This window comes from Staurois parvus, unplaced genomic scaffold (assembly GCF_062004578.1).
Source record: "Staurois parvus isolate SC_StPar_1 unplaced genomic scaffold, SC_StPar_1.0 ptg000031l, whole genome shotgun sequence".
Taxonomy (NCBI): domain Eukaryota; kingdom Metazoa; phylum Chordata; class Amphibia; order Anura; family Ranidae; genus Staurois; species Staurois parvus.
In genome coordinates this window covers 12,691,137-12,716,449 of record NW_028317827.1, presented here as the reverse complement: position 1 = coordinate 12,716,449, position 25,313 = coordinate 12,691,137, and the positions used below count along the sequence as shown (strand labels likewise).

The 25,313-nt window shown below is 43.1% G+C and overlaps 1 protein-coding gene across 6 annotated transcripts in view; it reads left to right on the top strand.

Annotated features, from left to right (window-relative positions):
* The window catches only part of COBLL1 (cordon-bleu WH2 repeat protein like 1), a 196,487-nt gene that overhangs the window by 120,084 nt on the left and 51,090 nt on the right, over positions 1 to 25,313 (top strand). For all 6 annotated transcript variants that reach the window (XM_089660113.1, XM_089660136.1, XM_089660108.1 and 3 more), the window contains one exon: positions 23,490 to 23,678. In XM_089660113.1, coding sequence (XP_089516239.1) covers positions 23,490 to 23,678 — 189 coding nt within the window. The remainder of the gene's footprint in view (positions 1 to 23,489; positions 23,679 to 25,313) is intronic.

Sequence of the window (25,313 nt, the reverse complement as noted above, 5' to 3'; positions counted from 1 at the left end):
GCACGTAACTGAGTAAATGGTGGCATTTGATACCCCCTTACACTTCTGTTTTTATGAGTTCATGGCTTATTTTAGGGGTTAGATTAATAGAAGGTTCACATAGGGGAGGGATAAGTGTTTGGGTGTTACAGTTAAACTCAGGGACATTCTTATATTTTACTTTTTTTTGGCACTGAATACACGGCATCAAGAACTACAGCACTGTCCTCTTGATGTTGAAAACTCACATTCCACTTTTGGGTGGAATAACCCCAGAGTATACAATAGCAGAAAGCTGAGATCATATACATTTTATCACTTCTTGGTGCTATCATGAATTACATTTAGTAAGTTTTAATTTTTGTTATACAGGGGACAAATAATTGTGGCCAATTTTTGGTCAATCAGTAGCACCACCAAAAAAGCCATATTATATCTTATGTGCCATAGACCATTTTTTCAGAGGCAAACATTTGACATTCATGCACTTTTGATGCATTTGATGCATTTGACTTACAATGGAAGGTGACTTTTGGTGTGGTTTTGAAAAACTGCATTAAGGTGTTACTAAACCCACAACAGTAAAATCAGTCTGTATATGCAGTAAAGCGTGCTTGTTCTACTCACTGTGGAACCTAAGGGGTTAATTCTCTGTATTGTGCAAAAAGGCCATTTGATCCTTTCTTCTCTATTCCTCCCCTTTTTCAAGCGACCACCTCTTCTCTCCTGATAAGACAGACTGAACTGTAGGCATTTTACACATGCTCGGCTTGGTGTGTATTGCTAGGTTTTTTGTTTTTTTCCTTGGGAGAGTGCATGTGATCAGCACAGGGCCAATCAGCACTGTCCAGACAGGGACAGGGGTTTTGCATCTTCCTAGAGCAGAAAGAATACTCCTCTTGCAAGCTTAAGCTAGTGCTGGCTTGATACAGATAGAAGTCGCAAGACTGCTCTAACTTCTGATGAGAAAGGGTATTTAGCAGTTTATAATGACTAAAATAATTCCACTTCCATGTTCTGTGCACTGTGGTGGACCAGATGTAGGGGATGCAGGGTCCTGGGTTTAGTAACACTTGAAAGATGCGACATGCAGAACTGTGCATCTCATAAACCGTGTTCAAATAAAGTGCAGCGCTTAAAACATTTCAAACAGAAACCATGATAAAATGTGAAAAATAATATATAATTAATCTCAAAATGTTTATAAGTGAAATATCATATGGTGAGATCAAAGCAAAACAGTCCCCAAATGCCGTGATGAGATCAGAAGACTTCCAAAGAGGGCCAATGTGACACCAACCACTTGTATGCAAGGCTTACCCGGAGATATGTGACCCCCTGCTAAGAGTGGTCAATCTGCGCTTTTATGCGATGACATCAAGGGAAATGAACTGTTAAATCATCCTCTGGACACCGAAGGAAAAGAGAGGCAATCCTCCCAAGCCGTTCACCCTGTATATGAGGGCTCCAACCACTCCAAAACCAGAGCTCTGGTTTCCTATAACTGGTTTTGGAGTGGTTGGAGTCATCATATACAGGGAGATTGGCTTGGGGGGATTGCCTGTCTTTTCCTTGGGTGTCCAGAGGATGGTTACTCGTCCATTTTCCTTGATGTCATCTCATAAAAGCGCAGATTGACTACTCTTAGCAGGGGTGACATATCTCCGGGTAAGCCTTGCATACAAGTGGTTGGTGTCACATTGGCCCTCTTTGGAAGTCTGATCTCATGACGGCATTTGGGGACTGTTTTGCTTTGATCTCACCACTGCACTTTATTCGAACACTGTTTATGAGATGCACACATCTCACACAGTTAACCCTTTGATTGCCCCAGATGTTAACCCTTTCCTGCCCCGTGTCATTAATACAGTGTCAGTGCTTTTTATTAGCACTGATCACTGTGGCAGTTAGTTTCTACCCAGTGTCAGAATGTCCACCGCAATCCCAGTATAAGTCACTGATCGCTGCTAGTATAAAAAAAATTAAAATAAGAATTCCAGTGTATATATATCACCATTTGTAGATGCTATAAGTTTCACGTAACTCAATTAATATACACTTTTTGGGATTTTATTTAGCAAAGACATGTAGCAGAATACATTTTTGGCCTAAATTTATGAAGATATTTTTATTTTTTACATTTTTTTTTTTATTGGATATCTTTTATAGCAAAAAGTAAAAAATATTGTTTGGGTTTTTTCCAAAATTGGCGGTCTATTTTTGTTTATGATGCAAAAAAATAAAAAACACACAGGTTATCAAATACCACTGAAAGAAAGCTCTATTGTGTGGGGGGAAAAAAAGGACTTAAATTTCATTTCTGTACAGCATTGCATGACCGCGCAATTATCAGTTAAAGTAACGCAGCACAATAGCGCAGAAAATGGCCTGGTCAGGAAAGGGGGTAAATCCTGTGGAGGGCAAATGGTTAAGAAGTGTTAGACTGAACTTCTTTGTCTTATTGAAGAGTTAAAGTGGAGCTCCAGTGTACTCTGCAAAAAATCAGTCAGTCAGCTGCAAAAACTGTAGCTGCTGACTCTTATGAAAAAACAGCCACTTACCTGTCCCAGGAACCAACAGTGTTCTTACTGCAGCCGGGTTCACTGGCTGTCTCTGTCTCCAGCACCAGCATGTTAAGTGTGGGCACCCAGCTATGACAGCTTGCAGCTTCACCGCTGTCTGCTCTGCCCCCCATGCCCTCTACCCCCATGTTCACTAGAGTTCTGGGCTGTGGAGGGTGATGGAGAGGCTGGCTCAGGCTCTCAGCGAATTGCTGAGAGGCCACTCCAGACTCTGGGGTGGATCCCGACTTTAAAGTTGGGATCTTTCCCCACCCTGGGCCGGCTGAGTGGGGCCCACTGTTGGCTGAAAATGGGTCACAGGAGTGCAGAACAAACTGCACTCCTGTGATCCACAGGAGTACATCCTAAAGCGCTTTGGCTATACTTATCCTTTAAAGTGTTACTAAACCCCGGGCCCTGCATTCACTATATCTGGTCTCCCAAAATACACAGAACATGGAGGTGCAATTATTTTAGTAAATATAAACTGCTAATTACCTTTTCTCATCAGCAGTTAGAGCAGTCTTGTGACTTCTATCAGTGTCCAGCTGAGCACATGTTAAAGTTTGTAGGAGGAGTTTTTATTTTTCTCTAGGAGGATCCAGAACCCCTGACCTCTGTTTGGACAGTGCTGATTGGCCCTGTGCTGAATACATGCACCCTCCCAAAAAAAAAAACTCTCTAGCAATACACACCAAACTGAGCATGTGCAGAGTGTCTTCACACCATATCTCTTATCAGGAGATAACACTAGAAGAAGGGGAGGATCAGAGAAGACAGCATAAAACACTATTTTTACACAATACAGAGGATTTAGGTTCCACAGTGAGTATAACAAGCATGCTTTACTGCATATACAGGCTGATTTTACTGTTGTGCATTTAGTAACACTTTAAGTCCGACAAGGTTCATGCCCCTTGTCTCTATTATTTACACCTGACAGGTTTATGTTGTTAATAGAGGATACACTTGGGGCTCTGAGACGTGAGAAGAACACACAGCAGCTCTGTCTGTACCTCCCCTATACTGCCCATTCACAGAAGATTTTGTAAACGAGTTCACACAATACAAAGGCTTCTTTGATAGGGGAGGGCATAGCTGCTACATTGACTCTGCACTTGAAGGAGCTGAAGGTCCAAAATCGGTGCCCTGGAAGCTATCTTCCTGGAGTGCCATAAACCTGTCAGATGTGAATAATAGAGATAAGTCCAGGAGGTGGAATGCACCTCCTTGGACTTAATTCATGGCATGGCTTCTCTTATTACAAAGTAGCTAAATTCCTGGAGTTCAGCTTTAAGACTTGCTATACACATACTTGCTGTCTTTAACAATTATGATATTAACTCTAGCAAGAAAGACATTCAAAGTGGAAAGGGTCATTTTGAGCCTTAAAATTGGCACCATATTTAACTAATTGCCACCGAGCGCATGTAAATATATGGCCTCTCGGTGGCTGATGGTTGGCGCGGAGGGGACGCATATTTGTATACCCAGTGTAAACAATAGATGTGCCAAGAGCGCGTCCCCTGCACGCTCCCAGCATACATACCAGCGCCTCACATGACCCTAAACAACGTCCCACCTCCCATTGCCACAAACCCCTTAAAGGGCCATGAGGCATCGGCGCCAAGGGGTTGAAGTCAATAAATGTATAGACTTCATTACTTAATCTGAACTTGGTTTTCTGTTAGTCCCCCTACAAAGTCCCACAACTACCTGTTGATCCTGCCAGTGAAATTCACTTAATGCAACTTCCTGTGATGGGGTGGCAATGATGCTGCATCGCTTTTAAATTCAAAGCAATGTTGCCACTCGCTTGTAATCTGAGCCTGCTTGCACTACAATGGGGTGAGAAAATATTGCAAGGGGCATGGCTATCAGCATTGTCACTGCTGGTTCACAAGCCAGTAGCTTGTCAATCATCATCTGGCCACACCTAGTCCTGCCCTCTGCTTTCTGGATTGCCAACACTGCCTCTGTTACAGAAACCTTCCCACTGTGATCTGCAGTGCCTGGGAGGTGGAGTGCGGGGGACACAAATGAAGGAGGATTTGGCTCAATCAAGGAAGGTAAAGGAAGTTTTTTTTTTGTTTTTGTTTTATGAGGTTTGTGCGTCACATAGTAACTGGATTTGGTTTATACAAATGCTCAAAAATTCCTTTTTAAAAGCCACATTTCCTGATGTATACCTTCTATCTGGGTATACTGCAGCCTTGCTCATACACGCTGGAGAGGGAGCTGGCTTAGCAGAGAGTTATGTCACTAAGAGCTTGTGCACATGGACATCTGTTCATGTCATAACCGTTTTTGTTTCCATACAAGACAATGGAAAAGTGAAAGAAGCTTGATGCAGCTTAGTAGAAGGTCAAATGCAGGCTAGAAGCACCTGTGGAGGAACTGGAGATTTCAGAAACTAATCTCAAAGCCAAGCAGAGTGCAGCTGAAAGCATGTCACATTCTGCCAGTTGGCACAAGCTGTAAGAATAGCAACGCCAGCTAGAGGTATCTTGAAAATCCTCCTACATAGGTCGTACCTGTTTATCTGCTGTATTCTCTTCTCTGCATCTGTTCAAAGTGCAGAATTTATAAAGCTTGTCTGACGGCTCAGAAAAAAGAGATGGAGAGCTGAAAATTACATACTGCAGAGCTCAGTTAGGAGAACTCTGAGAGCTGATTGGAGGCAAGAGACACCCCCCTCCCCCCCCCCTCCACTGCACACAGCTCACAGGAACAGAGCTGAAGCTGTCAATCTGTTGAAGGTCACCTAATTTTCTCTTGGTGTCAGGAAAACTTGTCAGAAGTGACTCATGCAGATAGCAGAGGAACAAGGCAGCAGACAGAAATGATGCTTGGTGCTCTAGATCGAGACACTATGCTTTAACCCTGGTTCACACCAATGCGATTTGTATTAAATTGGGACAGTTCAAAATTGCATGACAAGTTGCATTTGCGGAAATAGAACCAAATTATTGCTACTCATTATTATTATTATTATTATTATTACAGGTACTTGTATAGCTCCGTCAATTTGCGCAGTGTTTTACATATATATTGTACATTCTCATCAGTCCCTGCTCTCAAGGGGTGTCCCTAACTCACATTCATACATATACATATTAGGGCCAATTTAGACAGGAGCCAATTCACCTACCAGCATGTCTTTTGGGTTGTGGGAGGAAACCGGAGTACCCGGAGGAAACCCCTGCAGGCACATGGAGAACATGCAAACTCCAGGCAGGTGGTGTTGTGGTTGGGATTCAAACCAATGACCCTAGTACTGCCAGGCGGAAGTGCTAACCATTTAGCCACTGTGCTGCCCATGACTCATGACGCAGCGACTTTGAAAAAGGTTTCTGCACTACTTTTCATTGCAGCTGTTAAATGAAGTCACAAGCCGCAATAAAATCGAACATCCAAATCACACCAATCCGTGGTTTTGGAAGTGCACTGAAGTAAAAGCAATTTCAAAGCGGCACTAGTGTGAATCAGGGCTTATTCATATGAGATTTCCAACCACTTTAATATTGTTTATTCTAATATTGGGTGCCATGTAATCCTCTATTTGTAGCTTTGCAGAATTAACCAGTTTGCGTCCTTTTGTAAAATCGCATTTTGTCAACATTTATCTAAGCTTCTTTTCTTCCCTTTCTAAAGACGCATTCTAAAATTAACTTCAAAATAACAGGAGTGTTTCAGAAGACGCCCATTTGTAAATGACTAAACAAAAGTTTCCTAAAATAATCAGGGTGTTGTATTGGAGTCGGTGGGTTGTGATGTTTGGAATCTGTGTGAACTTCGCTGGGCCGGCACTATCTCAGGAGGAAAAAACTTCCTTTTAAGTCTCTCCGACATTTCCCTCCGTTGTTCCTTCGAAACAATCAGTCTTGAGTAAAAACTTTGGCGTTCCTCACAAATGTTTCTTTATTTTTTTTTTTTTACCGAGGCCGCACTGACCTCACCCTAATTGCTCAATTAGTCTCTGGCCGGGTTGTTTTGAAATGGTTATTTTTGTTCCCGTCTATGGTATGGGTGTCTGACATCAGCTGCTCTGGATCCCATAGGAGAGCTGAGCTGTTCAAACGCCTTTAGTACTGAATGAGTTGTACAGCTCTCCGGCCGGGACGGCACTTTTATATAGTCATGCGTTTTCATGTGATATGCTGGAAATTGCAGGAAGTCAGGGGCTCATGTGCATGTGATTAGAGGCTTTTTTTCTGTCTAGTTGCTGTTTCTGGACTTTTATTGCGGCACATTAGGTCAGTATTATAGACCATGTAATCCTTTCCAGTTCTCTGCTGATTTCCTGGATTTCAGTGAAATGTGCTCTGTAAAAGCCCAGGTACACTTTTTTCCATGTAATATTTGCTTTGTTTCTTCATTGTTTGTTATTGCCCTCATTTTCGCCAGTCTTTCCAGTCTTTCTGGGTTTATCCAGCTTTTTAAAATGTTTTATTGGTTGTCATAGGAAATCTCTATTTGTGTACAAAACTACTGTAATCTCCATCTGAGTGTTAGGCCTCATTCACACAGGCGTACTACAACACTCAGCAGACAGTGAGCATTCGGGGTCATGGAGCCGATTGGGAGCAGTGACTGTGTCCATGCAGCCACTGCATCCCAATTGACATGAATAGGACTGCCTGTATAAGGATGCACATAACGCCTGTGTACCCTTGTGCAGGCAAACCTGACCCTTGCACTGGTCTATACTGTAGTACATCCCTATGACTGAGGCCTAAATCTGGCCATACATGTATAGATTTATTATTTGCAATCTAACAGATTCCTGTGCACTAAACCACACAGATGGGCAAATCTTCTCTGCATGCTATTGTATTTTGACAGCCAGATCCAGTGGTTGTCAAAACAGTGACTACATCTGATTGGATGTGAGCACATGTCGGTGTTAGAGATTCTGTATATACAGTGGGGCAAAAAAGTATTTAGTCAGCCACCAATTGTGCAAGTTCTCCCACTTAAAAAGATGAGAGAGGCCTGTAATTGGCATCATAGGTAGACCTCAACTATGAGAGACAAAATGAGAAAACATCCAGACAATCACATTGGCTGATTTGGAAAGAATTTATTTGCAAATTATGGTGGAAAATAAGTATTTGGTCACCTACAAACAAGCAAGATTTCTGGCTCTCACAGACCTGTACCTTCTTCTATAAGAGGCTCCTCTGTCCTGCACTCATTACCTGTATCAATGGCACCTGTTTGAACTTGTTATCAGTATAAAAGACACCTGTCCACAACCTCAAACAGTCACACTCCAAACTCCACTATGGTGAAGACCAAAGAGCTGTCGAAGGACACCATAAACAAAATTGTAGACCTGCACCAGGCTGGGAAGACTGAATCTGCAATAGGCAAGCAGCTTGGTGTGAACAAATCAACTGTGGGAGCAATAATTAGAAAATGGAAAACTTACAAGACCACTGATAATCTCCCTCGATCTGGGGCTCCACGCAAGATCTCACCCCGTGGGGTCAAAATGATCACAAGAACAGTGAGCAAAAATCCCAGGAACACACAGGGGGACCTAGTGAATGACCTGCAGAGAGCTGGGACCAACGTAACCAAGGCTACCATCAGTAACACACTACGCTGCCAAGGACTCAGATCCTGCAGTGCCAGACGTGTCCCCCTGCTTAATCCAGTACATGTCCGGGCCCGTCTGAAGTTTGCAAGAGAGCATTTGGATGATCCAGAAGAGGATTGGGAGAATGTCATATGGTCTGATGAAACCAAAATAGAACTGTTTGGTAGAAACACAACTCGTCGTGTTTGGAGGAGAAAGAATGCTGAGTTGCATCCAAAGAACACCATACCTACTGTGAAGCATGGGGGTGGCAACATCATGCTTTGGGGCTGTTTCTCCGCAAAGGGACCAGGACGACTGATCCATGTACAGGACAGAATGAATGGGGCCATGTATCATGAGATTTTGAGTGCAAACCTCCTTCCATTAGCAAGGGCATTGAAGATGAAACGTGGCTGGGTCTTCCGTGGCTGGGTCTTCCAATGATCCCAAACATACCGCCCGGACAACAAAGGAGTGGCTTCATAAGAAGCATTTTAAGGTCCTGGAGTGGCCTAGCCAGTCTCCAGATCTCAACCCCATAGAAAACCTTTGGAGGGAGTTGAAAGTCTGTGTTGCCCAGCGACAGCCCCAAAACATCACTGCTCTAGAGAGGAGATCTGCATGGAGGAATGGGCCAACATACCAGCAACAGTGTTTGCCAACCTTGTGAAAACTTACAGGAAACGTTTGACCTCTGTCATTGCCAACAAAGGATATATAACAAAGTATTGAGATGAACTTTTGATATTGACCAAATACTTATTTTCCACCATAATTTGCAAATAAATTCTTTCCAAATCAGCCAATGTGATTGTCTGGATTTTTTTTCTCATTTTGTCTCTCATAGTTGAGGTCTACCTATGATGCCAATTACAGGCCTCTCTCATCTTTTTAAGTGGGAGAACCTGCACAATTGGTGGCTGACTAAATACTTTTTTGCCCCACTGTAGCTCTATAGAACAGACACTGCACAGTCCAGTCCGCTTTTTTGCTTCACTGCAACAAGAAAGCAGGAATCTTTATTCAGGGAAAAGACCTAGAATATACCATAGATACAGCTACATACTTATGAACATTGCCATCTGCGGATTGAAGAATATATCTCTACTGAGTACTGATGTAGTTGTTATACACATCTCATGAACATTGTATTCCGACTTTTGTCAAGCCAAGTGGTGCCGGCAGGGGCACCAGATAAGGCCGATTCAAAAGTGTGTGTGTGTGTTTGTTATATACACTGCTCAAAAAAATTAAAGGAACACTTTGAAAACACATCAGACCTCAATGGGGAAATATATCATGCTGGATATCTATACTGATATGGACGGGGTAATGTGTTAGGAATGTAAGGATGCCCCATTGTTTGATGGAAATGAAAATTGAATTTAAGGACACTCTGAAAATCAAAGTGAAAAAATGATGCAGCAGGCTAGTCCGTTTTGCTGAAATTTCATTGCAGCAACTCAAAATGGTACTCAGTAGTTTTTATGGCCCCCACGTGCTTGTATACATGCCTGACAATGTCGGGGCATGCTCCTAATGAGACGACGGATGGTGTCCTGGGGTATTTCCTCCCAGATCTGGACCAGGGTATCACTGAGCTCCTGGACAGTCTGATGGCGTCGGATGGACTGAAACATGATATCCCAGAGGTGTTCTATTGGATTTAGGTCAGGTGAGCATGGGGGCCATTTAATGGTATCAATTCTTTCATCCTCCAGGAACTGCCGGCATACTCTCCCCATGAGGCCGGGCATTGTCATGCACCAAGAGGAACCTAGAACCCACTGCACTAGTGTAGGGTCTGACAATGGGTCCAAGGATTTCATGCTGATACCTAATGGCAGTCAGAGTGCCATTGTCTAGCCTGTTGAGGTCTGTGCGTCCCTCCATGGACTGCCTGTGCAAACTCTGTAGGGTCCAGGTATCCTCTCATGTTACCAGTAGTGACTCTGACCCTAGCGAAATGCAGAACTAGTGAAAAACAGAAAAGATGAGTAGGGAAAAAAAATGTCAGTGACCTCCACCTGTAAAACCAATCCTGTTTTGGGGGTCGTCTCATTGTTGCCCACCTAGTGAACCTGCTATTAATTTCATTAACACCAAAGCAGCTGAAACTGATTAACAACCCCCTCTGCTACTTAACTGACCAGCTCAATATCCCAGGAGTTTAATTAACTTGATGCTATACTCTGATTAAAGTGTGTGTGTAAGTTCTAAGGAGCAAGGCCCTCTGATTCCTATTGTATGGTAACTGTAATGTCTGCCTTCACTTTGTAAAGCACTGCGTAAACTATTTGCGCTATATAAATATATATAAAATATCTGTGTGTACATAATACTTTGTAAGGCTTTATTCACATACTACAGAATATGCCTTTGCAAGGGCCAAGTTTGCCTGCATAGAGATGCAGAGGTATCCTGTGCACCTGCATGCAGGCAGTCCTGCATGCAAGCAGACGTGAGTTGGTGGCTGTGTACCCGTATGGATGTCACATTGGAAGTAGTTGCTGTGTCCGTACAGCCACTGCGTCCCAATTGACATGAATGGGACTGCCTTCTTGGGGATGCACAAAACGCCTGCACATCCCCATGCGAGTAAATGTTGGCCCTCGCACAGACATATGCTGTAGTACGCCCTCTTGAATGTGGCCTAAATATTGTTAGATTTGTGTCAGACCTCTAAGTAAGGGCTGGAAGTGTAAATGATGGAAATAAAATCTAACTTTTGTTGACATATTACACACACACACACACACACACACACACACACCAAAAAGCATTAAAACTTCTGTTAGGCTTTGTTCACTCTTGCGGCTAGGGGGTGGTATAACCAGTTGGTTGAGTCTTGGTATTAGTGCCCACAACCGCCCACCTGAACCAGGGCATGCAGCTGCTTAGGACTGTGCATGTTCTTCACAGCCACAACAAAAATGAAACCACATCTCACATTCAATGGGTGTTACTGCCGCCAAATGCGAGCAATACACGCCTATGCGACTGCATTGCAACTGCGTGTAATGCACACGATTTCGACATGGTGGTGCGGCATTTACAAGATTAAATCAGACATTTCGTCTCCTCACCGACTGTCAAATGCCCTCATTAAAGTGATCCAACATGGATCATTTTTCAGAGGGGAAGCAAGGACTGTCGTAAATGTGAATGAACCCTTGGGTTTTATTTCTAGTACTAAAGGGTTAATATAAAATCTAACTTTTACACAACTTTTAAATATTGCCAATAAATGAGTTTTTAGTGACCTGCCACACCAGTATTCACATTGTACCGTGAGTCTGAATTTATGGGTTTAGTGGCAAATCTAATGTAATATACAGTCCATACAATTTTTTTATTTCTTTTCATATCTCTGTTGGGGAGGTTCCCTTTACGTCTTGTCCCGGTGACACCCAGGACAATATTAGGACTTCCTGTTTCCTCTCTCTGATGTGCATTCACCATAAAGGTCTTGCAGTGTAATTTAGTATCATTGAAAAAATAACAGATTTGCTGTTATTCAGGCCATACTTGACTCTAGGGGGTTTATTTACTAAAGCTGGAGAGTCCAAAATCGGACTCCCTTCTGCATAGAAACCAATCAGCTTCTAACCTCAGCTTGTTCAATGAAGCTTTGGCAATGAAACCTGGAAGCTGATTGGTTTCTATGCAGAAGTGAGTCTGATTTTGCACTCTCCAGCTTTAGTAAATAAACCCCTAGGTGTCGTATGTTTTAAACGGGGTGGTTTTTATAGCAAATATCATAGTCCTCTTCTCTACCTCCCTCTATTCCATTATACCATATGTCTTAATCCAGAGCCTAAAAAACATTGCCCAAACAAGTTAATTTATTAGCGATCAGCGCCAAACCTTCTGCTGGTGAGCTTTGATTTATTAAATCTGTAAATATAAGAGGTAGTGGATGTGCCCAGACTTCTCTTTCTAATCCCCGCTAGAAGAAATAATGTATTACAGCCATATTTGGGTATAATCATACAAATGATATCACCTAATATTCTTGCAATGACACTTCTGTAATTTAATTTTTTTTCTTTCATGTAGCTTCAGGCTTAGTGGTCTTGGCTGTAGTTGTATGGCTTCTGATTTAACGGATAACTGTACCTTTTAAGACATATTAGCTTAATATATCCAGGGACAGCAAGTAGCTTACAAAATGTAATGTGTTTCCTTTTCCCATGCTTTGCTATTTGCTATCACATATTCCTTTGGCATATTACCGTAAATTGAACCCTCCATGGGGGTGGGGAAGGGTTAATAGGGTATTTAAAAGGCCCTAATATCAGTGCAGACATCTGCCCAAACGGTAGGTTATGACCCCAATACATCTTAAGCGTAGGTCAGCCAGTCAAGGGGTGGACAGGAAGAGAACTCAACAACACATCCTCAGCTGATCAAGGGAGAACAGGAGGAGAGCCCAATGCAGCTAGAACCCAGTCAAACATCAGGGGTATGTAGACAGGTCTATTTTCTCCACTGCAGTTTGTGCTCAACTGAGTGGTACTGCAATCTGGAGAGGAAGTCAAGGGAAACCTGGTTTCTCTGTGGTTTTCAGGGTCATGGAGCAGTTTTCCTGGTTGATTGCACTGCTTTCATGTGTCCCCTGCTGGCCATTTTGGGTCAGCAGGTCCCTGCCCCGGGTTTTGGTGCACATTTGTGAAGTGGTTAGAGTATGAGGATAGACCCCGTCTGACAGGGAAGGTGACTAGCTGCAGGGAAAGGTTCTTGGCGGGGGGTACAGGATTTGCTATCCTCAAGGAAACCTTCCCTTTTTGGGAATGGACCGATCAGGCTGCACTTCACCCTCTGAAACCAAAGCTGTCGGTGCATCTCTTCCCGCTGCATCTCTGCATTTGAACTGAACCGTGAGTGTTTTCCCTTTCCAGGGCTCTTCTGTTAGGGTGTTTGTAGTTTGGCATTCTCTTCAATACAAGTTCCAAGTTTTATTGCAAGCGGAATCACTGGACAGGTACACAGAAGGCAAAGCCTGGTCAGCCAATATAGGGAGGCCAGAAGGTGATGCCACTACTTTCATTTCACTACATTAATTTGACCCCAAGCCTAAAGTCCCTCTCCAGACACTCCTATCCCTGACCCCACGCTAGTCTGACAGATGGCACCCCTGACCAGTAAGGGCAGGCGACCAACACCTCCAGCATGACAAAGTTGAGCTTAAGTATCAGTAAGGTAGGCTGTCTTTGGAAGGTCAGGGATGGCCAGTGGGTTAGTTGGACATGTGGCATTATCTTGGGATCCCTTGACAGCTGCAGGGGAGGAGCCCTTTTGTTGCCATTGTTACATATTCCAAGTACCCCTCAAAGTACTAGCCCATACCCCTGGAGGTACCCATACCCCTGGTGTAGCACCTTTGCCCTATTAAAGAAACCAGTATATAGACATCATGGTGTTTAAGTTTGTAGCTTTTCGCTCTTCCATACAAGACTTGTGGTTAGAAATAATAGTGATTTGATCTGACAGATGGCATGCCTGACTAGTCTGAGCATGTGACCTCCACCTACAGCATGACAAAGGATTAACTTGAGTGGCAGAAAGGGAAGTCGTCACTGGAGGGTCAGGGTTGGCAAGTGAGTTTGGTGGACATATGCCAATATCTTGGGATCTTTTGACAGCTGCAGGGAAGGACCTTTTTTGCTACCATTGTTACGTATTTTTCCAGGTACCCCTAAAAATACTGGCCCGTACTCCTGGAGGTGTGCATACCTCAGGTTGAGCACCATTGCTCTATTAAAGGGACCAATTTATATAAATCATGGTGTTTATGTATGATTTATAGCTTTTTCGCCTGTCCTTCCAAGGTTTGTGGTTAGAATTAATGGTGATTTGTGCTGTTTTAATAAGCTATCCACACACAGCATGCTTAGTAGGACAGTATAAATCAAAACCAACACACAAGGGAAGCCCTGAGAACAGAGGAAATTTGCACACTGAAGCCCTTTCTTTCAGTATAATCCAGAGTTTGTACAACACTACGACATGTGACTCTCCGAGGCCTGGACACAACGACGCTCTGTTTACATTTTGCCGTCTTTAAGTAATTGGGACTTTGGGCGAAACAGAACATGTTTTCATTTTCAGTTCCTTCATAATGCATAACGGCAGCAGCTTAAACATCTGGGCCGTCAGCCTGCCAGACTGCCATATGTTTCAAATCCTGCTTTTATAGAATTTTTCATTTTTACAAATTTCTATTCTTTAGCCAATGTTTACACAGAAAAATGTCAAATATGAACTATTCAACATCAGCTTACTGGCACTTAAACAGTGAGCAAAAACCATTCTCCTGTCACCCAAGATGAAGCTCGTCCCCCCAAGATGAAGTTCGTCCCCCAATGGGTGATGTCATTTTGCTTTGGCACAGCACAAAGAAGGTGAAACCAGGCTGTCGGTCACATTGTGGACACCAAAGATACCCTTGCTGCGACCGATTTGGGAGTATTTTTTTTTTTTGCTGTGCATTTTTCAGCTTCAAAGTCTTTGTTTTAGCCAGTGGAAAGCTAGTAACCAGGAGAAGGAGATGGTTATTTAGACTTGAAAAACACAAATTGTCAGGCACTCCCATTGAAGTCTGGGGGGCCAATAGCCCCATTCTGCTTCAAAAGTAGCTCCAGTACCTTTTTGAACTTCAGGCGTTGAGTTACAGACACCTAATAACTTTTATGCAAATAGGCAAATTTAAAGCAAAGCTTAAATGTTTCTGAGCATCAACAACTGGAAATGCTGTTTAATTCATTTTTTAATATTCACAGCAAACTCGCCCATCCATTCATGTCTCCATGCTTAATTTTGTTGAGAAATCACTTTGGAAAAACACCACCTAAGAATATTTAGCTGTGCCCATCTTGAGTAAGGGCAGACGATTTTTCATGTAGCATTTACTTTCTAGAATCCATCTGCCCTTATCTTAGGGCTTTAGGGTGTGCTTAGTTGAGAGAGCCCCTCCTTCCCTCCTCCTAGACGAATGAAATTAAATTGTCCTCCTGTAATATGACATCGCTTTGGCCTAGGCCAGAAACCAGGAAGCAATTAAGTTAAAACAAGTAAATGTATTTTCCTATCTATTTACTAAGGATAGCAGCATAAAGGGTAAAAATGTTGAGAGTTTTTAGTTGCACGTTATGGGAGCATTTAGAGCTTTGTGCTTGAATCTACAAAACCGTCAAGTGTGAATCGGGGCTTATGGCCATATCACTCTGTGTGAGTACAGGCAGAAGCCCCATTTTAATTTACACTCCTCTCAGAGTTTTGTATCCAGGAAATATTTTACTATGCTGTCCAAGCCCTAAAGGGGTAGAGGTTTGGCCCCTGAAACATGTTGGATGCCTTTTGTGTTCCTCTTGCACCTGTGATATTCTTTTGGAAGGACTTTTGGACTCTTGAGACGATCGTTTGGTGCTCTTTTTGGCTTTGTTACGTGTGGAGTTCTCCATTCAGTTGACCTCTTTTGTTTTGGGGGTTTTCGACTTTTGTGAAGAGCAGCCGAATCCAAGCCATTAGACTCAACCAATTATTTCTTTTGGTGGGTAAAGCTTAAACAAGTGCCTCACCTCCACCTCACCTTGGACTTCTGCCCTAACCACTGCTTTCTGCATATGTCAGTGGTCAGGGGGAATAGATTGAGATAGAGATGAAGGCTCTGAAAGAACAGGCCAGTTTGGTTGTCTTGGGTGGCATATCTAAGGGAAAAGAGTGGTTTACATGCTTAGGCAATGGAAATGTTCACTCTAATCTAGTGTTATCACCATTACAACATTAAGCACAAAATTACGCATAGTACCTAATTGAGCTCTGGGGCTTGTAATCCATTTTTCAGTACAGCTGTGGATTTGTCATTACAATCAGCATTGTTCAATAACTTCTTGATAAAGATACTTCCGTTGCCATTGCTTACTGTTAAAAGGCCTACTGTAAGGTTTTTTGCTGTGCCCAGAGTTAGGCTTTTTAAAAAAAAAAAAAAGCTTTATGTTCAAGTCAATAATGTCCAAAAACATGTTTCACCAAGGGAATCCACCACCAAAATTAGTTAAATAAAACTCACCAGAGCAATATGCTGATTATATGATAAACCAGCATATAGCGCTTGTTGCTCTGGGAGCGATGATCAGTATGGTGACAGCAACACTTGGAACTTTAAAGGATGAACTCCAAGGAGTAATGCTCTGCAGGGCTGAAAATCCACTCCAAAGACTATTTAGTATCCACAATGAGAGATGTTCAGACCGCCACTCGGAAAAGTAAAAACTCATGGTGCAGTATGTAATAAAAACATCAATCTTTAATAAAGAAATATACTTACAAGCATGGTGTCCAGACTGACACCAGTATAGACAGCGTTGTGTGATGAAACCAATAACGAAGACCCAGCTTAGCCTGCACATGTGCCGTACAAGCAGACTGAGGGAGTGCTGACGTCACATCCAAAGGCTCCTCCCTACGCGTTTCGTCGTTGACAGCCTCACGAGCGCTCCGCGAGGACGTCGATGACGAAATGCGTAGGGCGGAGATTTTGGATGTGGCCCTAGTAGTATGTATGAATGTAAATTAGGGACCTTAGATTTGTAAGCTTCTTGAGGGTTAGGGACTGATGTGAATGTACAACATATGTAAAGCACTGCATAAATTGACGGTGCTATACAATTACCTGTAATAATAAAAAATAAAATAAAATTCCTGGAGATGGACTTTTCAATCCTGCACTATGGCGTTAGTTGTGCAAGCATTGAAAAGCACTCAGAATACACCCAGAATGTTTCGATGCAAAGTGGTTTCTAGTACAGTTTTTCATTCAGTGTAGCTGATATGCAAAACCTGAAATCAAAGTTGAACATTTGCCTTTAGCAAGCAGTAAGGAATTTGGTTGTTCTGGATAAGACTCTTCATTTTTCTGCAGCATGTGTGTGTTCTCCTCATCTGACTCTTTCACCTATAATGTTGAAGCTACAGATTAGTAGATCAATCATTGAACGAAACTGCAGAAGAAGAGGGGTGGAATGTATTTGCAGTTCCTGTTTGTTGGCAGCCACGCGCTATCTCCGTGAACTAGAACCTGAGTGTATGTTTAACATGACGTTAAAGTGAACATGTGCTTTGCCCACTTTAAAATCGTATTAAACCCTCAGTGCAAATTCCTGTTTTTCATTTTATGTCCAGGTAGCTGGCTGTAAAACAGATGTCCTAAACGCATATTCCTCCAAAACACATTTGACTTTTGAAGGATCTTCAGTGTCCCTCCTCAGTTGCGCTCCACTTGAACTTGCAGTCAGGGAATGGAAGCACACTGTTCATGAAATGTAGTATTATGTGTTGGGGACTACTACTGTCCCATGGTTCCTTGCCTGCTCATCACGATGCACATTCATGCCTTAATCAAGATAAGGACCCTGTGTCATATGCACATAGATGCCCTAAACATGGCTATGTACATCCTAAGCTTGCCAGCCAAATGGACAACTATTGCTAAGGTCCCCGACCACAATGTGCATGGGGGGCCCCCCTAGGCATAACACACAAGCCTCAATGTAGAGATAACCGGACAGAGAGCAAGCTCATCAGGGTGACCACCCTTGGGAAGAAATGTGTTGCACTCCACTGCAAAAGCTAATTATGCTGCAAACACAGGCTAAACACAAAAAGGGAACTGAAAACAAGCATCACCATAAGGCATATTTCATGTATTAAAAACCCGCGGACAGTTTGAGTTCAGGGACGTGAACCCAGACCTGGGGGCAGCGGCTGTGTCCATGCAGCTGCTGCATCCCAATTCACATGAATAGAACTGCCTGCATACAGATGCATGGAACACCTGTGCATCCCGTGTGGTCAAAACATGGATCTGACATGAGTGTATGCTTAAAGTGTTACTAAACCCACAACAGTAAAATTGGTCTGTATGTGCAGTAAAGCATGTACGGTATACTCACTGTGGAACCTAAGGGGTTAATCCTTCACACTGTAAAAAAAAAAAAAGGCTGTTTGATCCTGCCTTCTCTGATCCTCCACTTCTTCCATAGTCCTCAGTCCATCTGCTGATAGAACAGAGCCTTGGGGGCAAGCTGCACATGGTCAATTTGGTGTGTATTGCTAGAGTGCATGTGATCAGTACTATCCAGACAGAGGGTCAGGGGTCCTGCAGCCTAATAGGACAATCAGAGGAGAATGAAAACTCGTCCTACACATTTTAACCAATGCTCTGCTAGACACTGTAGAAGTCACAAGACTGCTATATACTGCTGATGAGAAAAGGTATTTAGCAGTTTATATTTACTAAAATAATTGCATTTCCGTGTACTATGGGAGACCAGATATAGTGAATGCAGGATCCTAGGTTTAGTAACACTTTAGGCATGTCCATGTGTAGGGGACAATTCCTCCAATAGGGACTCCTGCTCTGTGACAACTCAGATTGTATTTGTAGTCCACTTGGAAATAAGTGCTGCAGGTCTATAGACCCCAGTGCTATGGTCATGTCTTCACCTTCTTCTTCTCTTAGCCATTCACTAAATGAAGACTGGAGCTATGTGTTTTGTGAATGGCCAAGAGGATAGGGAAGCAGAGACATGACCAAAGCACTGGGGTCTGAGACTGGCAGTACTTATGGTCATTCCTAGTGGGCCAGAAGTACAGTGTGAGCTTTCACGGGAACAGGTGTCCCCCTATTGAAGGATTGTAGCATGGCAGCCAGTGTGAACAGGCCCTGTAACTTAGTGCTGTAGCTTTGTAAGGAGACCTGTTGCGTCTACTCTGGATATACAACTACCAATGTCTATGTGCCCATGATGAAGATTTATCCTGTCATTTTGTCCTGGCGAATACTATCACTGGGTAGTGAAGGAAAATCCAGAATTTTGAGTTGTCACCAGAACAGGGATTGAGATAGAGGGGAAAACCTTCAGTGTGGATACTTTTTCTTATGGAGTGTTTTTGTCTTCAGGACAGGAAGCAATGGGAAGTTTCCCCAATGGGACACAGATGGTGAAAAGAAAAAATATGCTCCTGAAGAAATTTAAAACTACCCTTGCGTTGCCCAAATCCCACCCATCCACATTGTGAAGGATAAATGAATGTGTTCATCTAGCCTTGTGTTTCTCAACCTTTTTCCAGTCACGCCACCCTTTAAAATCCTGTACAATCTTGAGGCACCCAATTGTAAAATGTAAACCTCTAAACTAATGGCTTTCCATATTGCAGCAGCATCTACACACATAAGACAGCCAATATTAAAGGCGAATTATTCTTTTCAAAGCAAATACACACTGGTCCGAACTAGTATGCCAGCATTTTTTATTCCTCATTTTCTCTCCCCCACCCAGCTAACATGACCCTAGTGGTGACAAAGAGGGACGGGGGGGGGGGTCAAACAAGAATGCAGTGCAGGTGGCCAATATCTCCTTGTCAGCCAATAACGTCAACAGTTGTTAGGACACTGGAGGCTGGCCTGCAGTGTCCAAGGATGTAATGTTGTACAATTAAAACCTTTGTGTAACAAAAAAGCAGGCCTGTTCCACCCACTGGCTTTTACACAATTTGTGGACAATTCAGGAAAATGTTTAGGCATTTTGCCAAGGCACCCCTGGAGAACCCAGAAGGCACCAAAGGCTGATCTAGTGTATCATTAAAAAGCAGGTTTACCCTTTCCTCCTACACTCCTTAGCGTCCTCTGATACAATGCAAAACTGTTGGTCCTGCATTGTACATGATGTCAGAGTTCGAACGCCAAACAGTGTTGGAGAAGCAGCTTCGGGGGACCAGTTACATGGAGAGAAGAAGACCACGGAGGCAAGGATAAGTAAGTTACACTGCTCTTTAATGGTACCAAGCATCTAACCCAGGGGTGGGCAAACTTTTTGACTTGAGGGCCGCAGTGGGTTCATATATTGGACCCGGGGGCCGGACCAAGAGTAGATGAATGATGTGTATGTGTCATCCATAGTAAGTATAGTAATATTCCCCCATAGTAAGCATAGTAATTAATCCCCCATATAGTAATTAATCCCCCATAGTAATTCATCCCCCATATAGTAATTCATTCCCCATATTAATTCATCCCCCATAGTACTATTCCCCCCCAAGTAGTAAGCCAAGTCCCCCCTGTGTCAATTTACTTACCTTTGCTCCGCGCGTTCCTCTCGCCGTGTTCCCGCGCCGTTCCGGTCTTCAGGGTGGACTGTGAGAGGAGCCTAGCTCCCCTCACGTTCGTCACGCTGCCCCGCCTACACACATCCTGACAGCCAATGTATCACGCTCCGCGGGCTGGATTAAAAGGTCCGCCGGGCCGTATACGGCCCGCGGGCCGTAGTTTGCCCATTGCTGATCTAACCCCTTGCAGTCCAGGGGGATCTCCGCTGCAGGGTAGTTTTTAAATTTCCCTGGAGTTCAGCTTTAAATGTATTTGTTATGATGGGAAAACAAGAATGCTGTCACTCCGTAAAACGACTTTCTGTTTCCGGCTAATACAGTTTTAATGTTGTTGTTTCCATATACGTGGTCTGTCCATTCTATTCACGCCAAAAGTCATGTAATGGCAATATTAACTAAAATAGGTTTTGATGAGGTTTCCAGAGAACACAGATGAAAATGGCTGCACTGTGTTTTTTATATCTGACAAATATGGTTAAATCTTGTGATTAAATATTTGTCATGTATCACAAGCATCAGCTGCCCTGCCAAGACTGAACTGATGGAATAAAAATAAATTAATAAAATGTTCACGCAATGTAGATAAGAGTTTGATGTTTCAATGTAACCAGTATTCACACAAAATGCTTGGGGCCACCAAACAGAAGAGCAATGGCTTTGACAGCAATGCAGACCACTGCCCTCCACGTTTAAAGTGTTTTTTTTAGCCTTGGATAATCAGACTTTTTTGGCTTGTATTTCCATTCAGACTCCCCTTACTTCCTGCCTCAGTGACAACTGGGAAGGGAAGTAAGGGAAATTTTCTTGTGCACGGAGACAGGCATAGCATTATTTTCTCCACATTTTTTTGAACACCCATCCCTCTGAAAAAAAGGAATAGAAAATGCACATTTTAGTTCTCCCCCCACTTTAGTCAGAAAAAAATCTTTTTTAATTCACCTATTGTTACAGATGGGCAGATTGGTTCAACGGTAGAATGATTTTGGAGCTGACAAGCAATTTAAAGAGACACTGTCACCATATGTTACATTGCAAATTAAATGCAGACAAGGAACATGCATTAGAAGTCCTTACAGAAGCCCTGTCTGCTGCAGCATTTTGGATACCAGGTTGGCAATGCTGCTAAAAAAAAATGTACACTTCCCAGAGTGCTGGATAAAGAGGACTCCGGTCTCCTCCAGCTTCCCCATTGACCATCCTGATATTCATGCTTACTGGAGTCAAATTGCTGCATCTGTCAGATTTTCTACAACTACTCTAAATACAGATTTCCTGTCTGTGTTTAATTTACAGTGTAGCAGGTGGTGACAGGGTCTCTTTAAAGAACTTTTGAACTTTGATTATCATGCTGTCTAGTATGAATACCTAAACTATATATCAGTGGTCTCCAAACTGCGGCCCAGGGACTGGATGCGGCATTTTTCTTGGTTTTATCTGGCTCTTGGGGCATTATTCTTCCTACACTCAGCAAGAGTGGGGCATAGTTCCTGTCACTGACACCAACAGTCCTTACGCTGACACTAGTGATGGGACAATATTTATTCCACTGACACCAATGACGGTCCACTATTTCCTCCCATTGACACCAACGATGGGCACTATTTCTCCCACTGACACCAACGATGGGGCACTATTGCTCCCACTGACACCAACAATGGGGCACTATTACTCCCCCTAATATCAATGATGGTGCATTGTTTACTCCACTGATGCCAGGACATTTTCTCCTCCCACTGGCCACAGTCTGCCCCCCTAAAATTTGAAGGACAGTAAACTGGCCCATTGTTTAGAAAGTTTGGAGACCCCAGCAATAGTATATAGCTATTATTGAAGTATTTTCCTCAGTCCTTTACATTGTGACTTTTACATTTTTGATATTCCATATTTTTATTGTTATTTAAATATAGAGATGCATGAATCGGGCACTAGAGGGTGCTCTGTACATGAGTCACTCTGTTGAGATATGATAGGAATTGCTTTCAACACATTTAGTTGGCTGACCAGCAAAATCCATTTGGCACATGTTTATAAATACTATGTGTGCATTTTCACCTTAAAATGTCACACCCACCTGTTCAAAAAGGGGGAGCTGTACAAATGCTAGTTTTGAGCCCATGCTGGAGGTCTGATGTGTCTTATATCCTATGACTCAAGCTTTGCACTTCACAGTAATTAGTTTGTCAGGGCAAATAAAAAGATTAAACATGCAGAACATCTCTGCAATGCAGATTTCCATATGTTTTATTTAATTCCTAATATAGCAAGTACAGAAGAATAGCTCTAAGCCATTCAGAAATACACTTCGCTCCTAACTTCCTGTTTTGACCTGACAACACAGCACCTCTGCATTGCATTTCAATCCTAAGCAGTGTAGGCCGCTATGCCCAGTTTTATTTGCCCTGGCAGTATCATCAGGTTGTGACCGTTTTTTTTTTTTATATATATATTTTTTTTATATATATATTTTTAGCCCTGCATACTATGGTGTGATGTCCTGATCAATGCTGAGGCTGCTAGCCACTATTGGTCTTTTGTAATTTTAACTACTTTAGAAATACATTTGATGTGATATTTTGCATGAACGGATGCCACTTGTATAATGTGTATGTATATATACCATATACAAGTTTAAAGTGATTGTAAATGCAAAAATGTAAAAAAGTAGTAAACAGGTTTATACTAATCTATCCCCACTGGCGCTCCTGGCTCCTCCACTCCAGTTGGTGTCCCCATAAGAAGCCACTTCCTATGGGGGCATTTGTGCGGGCTCATTCCTGGGTTGCACTGCCTGCATCTATAGACACAGACAGCTGATCTTAGCCCCACCCCCGCTCCCACTGGCTTTGATTGACAGCAATGGGAACCAATGGTTGCAGCTGACTCAGCAAAGCCCGTGAGACCAGGAAGTGAGGAGAGAGACCTGCGGCAGATGGGCACAGCACTGAATGGAATGATGGCTTAGGCAAGTATGGCAGGTTGAGGGGGTATACCACTACCTAAACATTTTTGTTACCTTAATGCTAGGAAAAATATTAGGTAAAAAAATGTCTAGGCTTTATAACCACTTAATATTACTCAGAATGGCAAGCTTTTTCTTGGGTGAGGAATCTTTGCACTTGCACAGAACATACTTGCCAGCTGAAAATATGTGGAGTGAAAATTAAACAAAGTGTTTTTTGTCTTTTTATTTTCAGGAAAAAAGCCAAAGGCAAGGCTCCCCTTCCTCCTGGGGACACGAGGCACTCTGACAGCCTGCCATCGATTGATTCTGCGGACACCATCCAGTATAACATGGATCAGAAGGAGAATATAATTGACAGAGACATCGAACTCAATGTAGTTCTTCCAGGTGACAGGGTTACCTCCACCACAGTGAATGGCAGGTAAGTGGCTGTGTGATTTGTTGTGTTCGGTTTGATTGTAGTCCGGTTGTATTTGTAGCAGAACAGAAAGATGGGGGCATTTGTTACAGCAGAGTAGCTTATTATAAAGCACTCCCAATTATGATTAATGGCTTTCACATAGCTGCTAACATTTTTAAAGGCAACCTCATGAGGGTAAACCAATGTATGTAGCGTGATGGCGCCATTCCAAGCTGGAGCTCAATGACCACCGTACTGGTATGAAAGGGGGAGCGATGTCCTAAAATGTCTCCAGTTATGTGGGCACAATGTGAGTAAGGACGCTGCTCTAACCGCTAATGGAGTCCTATGTGAAGATGGCCTCAGCCGTCGCTCCGGCCATACCCACTGACATGTTTCGCCCCGCCCACTGGGGGCTTGGTCACAGAAGACCAGCAGTTAGAGCGGCGTCCTTCCTCACATTACAACCTCATGAGGGTACTATTCTTACCACCTCATTCTGAAAAGGTGTGTTGTCTCTGGCTTAAATATTAGGAATCCCAGACCCAGAACAGGTTAAAAGTGCTGAATTATTCAGGTATTTTCTCCTAGCAGCTGATCAGAGCAGCATGGGAGTGAAAGTAAGGCGCTCTGTGGGGTTGACGTTGCTCTGTTTTTGCCTACCCCCCCGGCCCGCTTTTCTACCTTTTGTCTTTCCCCCCCCGCCTTCAACTTTTGGACAATTTTTTTGGGGGAGGGGGAGCAGGTACTTGGTTTTGACAAGTACCCGCTCCCACTTCATCCTGGGCTGCCTTGACGTTCCAAGTGGAAATTTGGAATTTCCCCCACCCACAGCCTCTAGGGACATCTCACAGGTGGAAGGAAGCTGCGGGACCATTCCCAGGGCACAGCGTGCCTCGCACATGTGTGCAGCGGGGTGTTGGCTCTGAAGCCAAAAGGAGTCACAGCCAGCTTCCCACAGTTAGCATAGTGGCACCAGGAACCCAAAGGCAGCGAAGAACAGCTTTGGTGGATCCCTGGACAGATACGTGTCCTTTTTATTAAAAGTCAGCAGCTACAGTATTTGTAGCTGATGAATTTTTTTAAAATTCTCTAATTTTCTTTTACTGGGGGGGTTGCTGAAGAACTTATTATAAAGTAATGAAGGCTTTTTATCAGCTGAGTGGTCAGTACTGAAAGTCGGAAACAGATGACAGTTATGCTATAGAACAACGGGAATGCTAACTGTGCGTTCTTAATTGGTTGGCTAATAGGGGGTGAGCAAAATGAAATTTCACAAAGGTTTAAACTCTGCTGTTTGGGTGTTCTTTTTGCTTGAACAAATGTGATTGAAAATAACATGTTTAGTTGGTGGGTGTGTTTCTTTTTGTTTTCAGAGGGTTGTATTTAGAGCAGTTTAATTTTCTATCGATCACCTAACCTCTGTTCTTAGCTGCATATGGGACCTAGAGAGGTGAGGATGGAGAACAGCAGTACGCTGAGCTTCCCAGTGAATGGCTGGGGGGGGCTGTCAGCTCAAGTTTTGGCTATTGAAGGATAGGCGTTGTGGTGTGGTGTAAAAACTCCTGGTTGCAGCATCTTTGGGGCATGTTTGGGGAGTAAAAAAAAAAAAAAAATCCCAAAAACGCCTCTTCCCATTGAAATAATTGGAAAACG